This window comes from Hyposmocoma kahamanoa, unplaced genomic scaffold (assembly GCF_003589595.1).
Source record: "Hyposmocoma kahamanoa isolate Upper Pololo Valley unplaced genomic scaffold, ASM358959v1 95, whole genome shotgun sequence".
Lineage (NCBI taxonomy): Eukaryota > Metazoa > Arthropoda > Insecta > Lepidoptera > Cosmopterigidae > Hyposmocoma > Hyposmocoma kahamanoa.
Window position 1 is genome coordinate 11,397,981 of NW_020654972.1, and position 7,456 is coordinate 11,405,436.

A 7,456-nucleotide genomic window follows, 5' to 3' on the forward strand; every position below is an offset into this window, starting at 1 on the left:
ATACTTATCATCTATACTGGTAATAATAGAATCTACTATATTTTGTGCTGCAACTACGGTGGATTTACCTTTCCTATAAGCATATTGTCTATCTGATAACAAATCGTTCATTTCGAAATGGTCCATAATACTTGTTGATATAACAGATTCTATTATTTTTTATATATTCGGAACTATGGTTATCGGTCTGTGGCTTTCAACATGGGTCACGTCCCCCTTCCCCTTAAACACTGGACATACTCGAGTACTTTTCAAAATATCAGGATATATACCTTCTGTAAACATTTCATTTATTAAAATAACGAGTATGTCTCCAATCACTGGCCACACAGACATTAATATATTTATAGATATATCATATATGTCCAGCGTTTTTGACGTATGCCACATACCCCTCACTACCCCCTCCAACGAGTCACGAGTGACAGTTGGAAGGCTGTACTGAGGAACATCGCATTCACCCACGCATTTTCTTAAAAATGACATTGATTTTTCTTTATTATTGTGTAGATGTAATTTTGAAGTAAGAAAATAATCATTGAAGTAGTCAGGTATCATGTCTACAGGCACAATGTCTCCCTTGTGAGTCAGTCGAACGTTTTGTTGGTGATTCCTAGTTGAAACCTCATCGTTCACAATCTGCCACATTACCTTACTCGAGATTTTAGTAGACATCATCTTATTATCATTAAATACACGACGATCACGCAAACTCATAGATTTTATTAAATTTGAATGATGTTGGAGACATTTATTTAAAACATTATCGTGTGGAAACTGGTGTTTAATTGAGCAGAAATTATTATACATTGCAATGTGGTGGTTAAGTTCTTCACTCACCCATGGAATAGTATTCCTCTTTAAAGATATTTTTTTAATAGGAACATGAATATTAATATAATAAGTTAATATTCTTATCAATGAACTAAATTTTTCATTAATATTGATATCAGTCACATGAATGAAACTCCAATCATAATTATAAATGTCCATATAAAATAAATTAATAGACTCCTCTGCAAAGATACGTCGATGTATAAATTTGTTTACATTTTTGTGTTGCGTAACAGGTAATACAAATAGCTGTGCGTTGTGGTCGCTTATCGGCGTATCTAATGGAGAAACGGTTATGTAATTACAGTCATCGCTCGAAGCTATCCCACAGTCCAAAGAAGTGCTACAAGTGTCACATTCGCGTGTAGGAAAATCGACAATATTTTTTGTGTTATAACAACTCAATAGGTCGTCTAGGCATCGCCTGTCCGAGTTGTCGGTTAAATACGTTTATGTCGCCGACCAAAATTAACCTTTTATTTTCGTCAAATATTGTTGACAATAATTTTTCTATTGAATATAGAAATTGTTTAAAATCTCCGTTTCCAGTTTTATAAATACCCACAATAATAATATTTTCCGAATACAGTTCAATTACACAAAATTCACAATGATATCCAACACCAATACTCTGTGGGTCCGTTCTTTGTTTAAATAAGATTCCTGGCTTTGTAAACATAGCTACACCGCCGTGGTTGATGCGCGGGCGACAGTAGTAATTTGCGAGCTCGTACCCTGATAACTTCACGCGTAGTATTTCATTGTTTTTGCACCAGGTTTCAGAACATACAAGAATGTCAGGTTCGTGTGTGTTTAAAATTATGTTCAATAGTCCCGTTTTACCAGTAATAGAACGTACATTTTGGTATAAGATCGTTACGTTCGATTTGTGTCTCGGTTTTGAGGTTATCCCTGATCGTGCCGCGCGTGTGTTTTTCTTAAGTTTTTTGGAGTGACCGTATTGAACTTTCTAATTGATACTCCGGCGGGCCATAATCCAGGATCTCGTATAGATTGGACTTTGTTGGCTGGCACCTCTAATTTAAAGGACGCGTACTCTCCGCGTGTCGGCAGCCGCTCACAGCATACTCCACTAATTCGCAGCCGAGATTGTAGATGCTGCTTTATATCTTCGGAAGTGGTGTCTACACTAAAATTGAATAAGTGTAGCATACCAATGCGTGGTGGTGCCGCTCGCAAGCCTCCTAACACCGGTTCAATTGTCTTTTTGTTGAGAGGTCTAGTGGTGTAATAAGATGAACCTCTCTGGTGTCAGGGGTTGATGTATGTGGAGTTGATATATTATGTGACTTGTGGTTTGCAGTGGAGTGGTTGTGATTGGTTTTATCAGGCGTTTGCTGAATTATAGTAATTCCGTGAGGGCCGGAATCATCTAGGGTCTGTGGAACACTAAGTCTCTGTGGAATACTGGACATGATGTTTGTGATAGTGGAAGTGTGTTGCTGCTGTATTGTGCTACAGTCATGTGAGGTAATTGACTTGATTTTACGCTTGTTTTTGCGTCTGTTGGTAGTCGTGTCAGTTGAGATTTTCAAACTGTCAATTTATGTCAATAATTTTCATTGACTTACAATTATATGAACGTCGGGTCCGCGCTAAAAAGAGTCCGCACTTGTAAGGCGCTAAAATCGTATACAGAGCGCCAAACTCCGCTTTAGTCTTCATTTGTTCGACTGACAGCGCGATACTGCGATGACATTACAATTTAAATTTCGAATAGGTTGACTTGGGACATTTTTTTCGTGGTTTTTGTATTAGACCCGTCGTCCATTTATTTGTAAGTCAATGATAATTTTGATAATTTTTTATCTTGTTTTGCTATGTATCTATGTGTTTTGAGTTTTAATAGTGTCATAGCATAGATCTAGTTTGATATTCAAATCATTGACTTTTATTTCCAAATTTGAAATAACTTCCGCTAACCTGTCAAGGGCTGCTTTCGATGGTGGAGCCATTGTTAGTTGATTTTTTTCACGTATTTCACAAACACTGGATAATTTTGTCACAGATTTAAATATTATTTCAGGTTTAATAAACTTTCGAATGTTTAAACAATTTAAAACAACTAAAATACGCGGAGCGTTCAAATTTGGCAGTTTATTACAGTGGCGCAACTGTAAAAAAAACCCTGATGATGTCAAGTGGATTAACATAACGAAAATTAAATACAATGCCATCAGGTATGATCAAATAGCTTTTACGCCTTTAGCAGAAGAATACATTAATGAAAACGTAAAAAGAGTTAAGAATAATAAAATATAAAAAAAAACGGCCCTTAAATTCTATAAACTTCTTAAAAATGTTTGAACCGTATCCATAGCTACGGTAATTAGATCTAATTACCGTTTCCATAAAATATTTGTCTTAATAACTCGAAAACTAATTTCTCTACAGTTATTTATATTTCAATGTTATAGGGTTATAATAAGCGAGACAAACAATACACAACGGGTACGGTAATTAGGTTGAGAACTGCGAATATAAGCGAATATAATAATATATAATAATATTACATCTATTTGCCATGTTTTATTGCTTTTATTCCCTTGAATCGACCTCATCAAAATAGTTTGAAAATTAATTGCGATAAAAAAAAATTTTGACAGCCTTTTTGGTTTCAAACGGTTACTTAGACTTTCATTTAAAATGATACTAGCCAGTGGGAAAAGACGTTCAGATGGCACAGAAATAGCGAAAATCGCCAAATATTATACGCACATAGTACGGATTGCACATATATGTGCAACGAAACAAGATACGTCAAAGTGTAGCTTGATGTGCTGGCGTGTGTACATAAATGTTGCCAAACTGCTTTCCTTCCAGGCCAAATTAGAATAGCGGTTCAGAAAGAGATTCCTTTATTTAATTGATTCAACATTGAGGCGATTCGATTCCCCTCAATGTTGAATCGATTTACTTAAAAATGGTGTTGAAATGAATCGATACAAAAAATCGCTAGATCGTATACATTTGAATCGATCTTCATAACAATCGAATCGTAAACTGCATCCCTATTTTCCACCTAATGCAGCTGGTGTACCTACTGATAATGACGCGACGTATGATTTCATGAGATTAGATTTGAGATTACATTATGTTTCACTAATGCTGTCCACATTCAAATCCGGTTTGTTAAATTTCAAACCAAATTATTAATAAATTATAACACGCATTTACTAAAAGCATTCAGCAAATTTGACTCTATTCCAGTCACGGTAGCAACTTTTAACGACTTTTTAGTTATATAGATTTTAAGACTTTCGTGGTTATTCACTAAATGATTATCACTAGTATCAGGTTTCTTCAGTCAACCCGTGACCATGGAGCGTGCAACCGTTCCGAAATATCGGGAAAATAAAAAGAAGTCATACCGTGGTAAGAAACCTGAGACTTTTTAGTTGCCGTCCTGTAGGCATCAGGTATCATACAAAGACTGCATTCTTGAAAAAGAAAGTTGGCAAGTTAAAGGCTGTATAATAAAATATTATTATTACCAAATAAGTTTTAAAGGTCATTTCTTCAAAGTCGCAATTTTTTGTGTCTAAGCCATTGACTTACAAATAAATGGACGAGGGGTCTAATACAAAAACCACGAAAAAAATGTCCCCAGCCAACCTATTTAAACGTAGTGACATGTAAAGGAATATGAAAAAGCTAAAACGTTGAATTTAAATTGTAATGTCATCGCAGTACTGTCTAATTTTGGTTGCTTCGCTGTCAGTCGAACAAACGAAGACTAAAGCGTGAATGACGCTCTGTATACGATTTTAACGCCCTATAAGTTCGGACACTTTTTATAATTGTAAGTCAATGGTCTAAGCACACATTCCACTTATTTAAAAGAGTGTATCCAATAAACTTTTCGGACCTAATGGAAAAAAAACAAAATACCTAAAACCTGACGACAGTGGCGTGTCCCGAATGCAGAATATATATTAGATTTTAGTTCACGTATAATAAATTAGATGACAATACTAATAATCTGAATCTCACAATAAACTAGGCATAATAATTTATCACAATATCAAGATTGTAATCCGAGAACAATAATTTTATTCATATTTTCTACCTCGTTAACACTAAACTATTTCTCTGCTTTTAGATCATCAGGTCATCTCTGATGGAATGATGCTTGTTGCAGATCTTTGTTTTTTTTTTAACTACTGTTTTTGTCGTAGCGCCATTTGTGAGAAATCTATTTCTTGTGTTCGTGCTGTTAAATAATTAATCTTAATTTACTTAACAATTATAGAATGCGGTATTTGCCAATAATTAACTGTTGCAATTCGCATTAAGAAATATTATGTACCTCCCTAGTTGTAATTTTAGTGTGCATTAATGTTAAATTTTAAAAAATCCTTATGATACACCCTTTTCTATAGATACTTTAATAAAAAGATACTTACTTGCATACATTGTCAAACTTATTACACTTATTCCAATTACAAAAACAAGCTTTCTTACAAAATCAAAATGACCGTACAAACAAGTCGGAATATAGCAGTACACTATAATACAATATTACCGGTTCTCTAATCGTGTACTTTACACGTACCCACTATGTTATCTGATTAACATTGTTATCATTGGTTAGCTGACTGCGTAGTTGTAGTCTCCAACTGCTATGGACACACAAATCGCTGCCACTAAGCGCATGACTGGTTCGTACCGTCAAATAGTATCATAAAAATAGTATTTTTGTTTTGCTTGCTCATTATTACACAATCTATTTTAAACTTTAGCTGTCATGTTTCATTGCCAGTAAGTGACTCATTACCCGATCATTTTGTGCAATACAGTTCAATTGTAAATGTCATGGATTTAAATTTAATCATGCAAGTTTATTGAAATACACAGTCTAATGAATTATTAGAAATAAAAAAATGAATTAATAATAATAAACTGTCAGAGCCATCACACAAATATATAAATTTATTATGAGTCAAAAAGAACAATTTAACACAATCAATTAAAATAGGATTTTATGCCCTAGTGCCATTGACTTACAATTATATGGACGTCGGGTCCGCGCTAAAAAGTGTCCGAACTTATAGGGCGTTAAAATCGTATACAGAGCGTCGTTCACGCTGTAGTCTTCGTTTGTTCGACTGACAGCGAAGCAAGCAAAATTAGACAGCACTGCGATGACATTACAATTTAAATTTAACGTTTTAGCTTTTTCATATTCCTTGACATGTCACGTATCACGTAGTATCACGTTTAAATAGGTTGACTTGGGACATTTTTTTCCTGGTTTTTGTATTAGACTCGTCGTCCATTTATTTGTAAGTCAATGCCTAGTGCATAAAAATTGTTGTACATTCGATTTCGATTAAATAATCGTTTATTTGTAATATCGCTGTTTAATTTCCTCGCAATCGAAGTGAAAAACAGAGTGTATAACTCGTCCATAAAATCCATTTTACTCTCGACTTAAGTATCTATAGGATATACTCGTCTCGGGTACAATGACGCGTTTTATGCACTTGTACTATCTACTATATGTCAGTAATAATCTTAAATTCTACAGGTAATTTATTAAATAATTTCACGGCCTGGTATTAGGGGCAGTGCGTCACAATATTTAATTTAGTCTCAATCAATTTTTTAAATTGTTAGTCCTAGTGTCCTCTCTCTGAATTTGATCTTCATTTGTCTTAAAGTTTCTTCTCGGCTATAAAAGTTCTGTCAGCAATACCATGATGTTATAGACTTGGTACAGTGAGTATACCCAAATCTTTGAAATGTTGTTGGCATGATTTCCATGGAGGAATCCGTCCCATAGTGCGAATGGTCCTTTTTTGCAATATGAAAGCACACTCTATATTGTATTGGAAACTGTTTCCCCATAGCGCAATGCTATAACGAAATTTCGATTCAATCAAAGCATGGTACACCGATTTTAAATATTTTATAGCAAGCATGTAACTTAAACTTCGTAGGGCAAAACAGACAGAACTGATTGAGTTTTCTATAACCGTAAGCTCATATTTCCAATTAATAAAATGGTCAATATGAATGCCAAAAAAACTTAACTTCTACCATTGATTTACAATTATATGGACGTCGGGTCCGCGCTAAAAAGTGTCCGAACTTATAGGGCGTTAAAATCGTTTAAAGAGCGTCATTTACGCTCTAGTCTTCGTTTGTTCGACTGACAGCGAAGCAAGCAAAATTAGACAGTACTGCGATGACATTACAATTTAAATTCAACGTTTTAGCTTTTTCATATTCCTTTACATGTCACTACGTTTAAATAGGTTAATTTGGGACATTTTTGTCGTGGTTTTTGTATTAGACCCGTCGTCCTTTTATTTGTAAGTCAATGACTTCTACTTTAATTTCTATTAGTTTGCCACTTAACCGAACATCCAAGGTTTCTCTGTTACGCGAAGTGGTTTTAAATAGTAGAATGTTAGTTTTGGAGGGATTTACTTGCAAGCATTAGCTCTAAACCAGTTTTCAAAAGCAGCCAGTGTGTTGTTTACATAATAATTTAACTGACAGCTATCCTTACAAAATATAATTGCATTCGTGTCATCAGCAAAATTTACCAAAGATACCAAAGTCTAAATAATAACTAAATATACTAAAGTCAAAA

At 34.4% G+C, this 7,456-nt stretch overlaps 1 protein-coding gene across 1 annotated transcript in view; it reads right to left on the reverse strand.

The window, feature by feature from the left end:
* The window catches only part of LOC113238215, a 22,800-nt gene extending 17,441 nt beyond the window's left edge, over positions 1-5,359 (reverse strand). The window contains exon 1 of the mRNA XM_026474999.1: positions 5,262-5,359. Within this exon, the coding sequence (XP_026330784.1) occupies positions 5,262-5,271 (10 nt within the window). The 5' untranslated portion in view covers positions 5,272-5,359. The remainder of the gene's footprint in view (positions 1-5,261) is intronic.
* Positions 5,360-7,456: the final 2,097 nt, after the last annotated feature.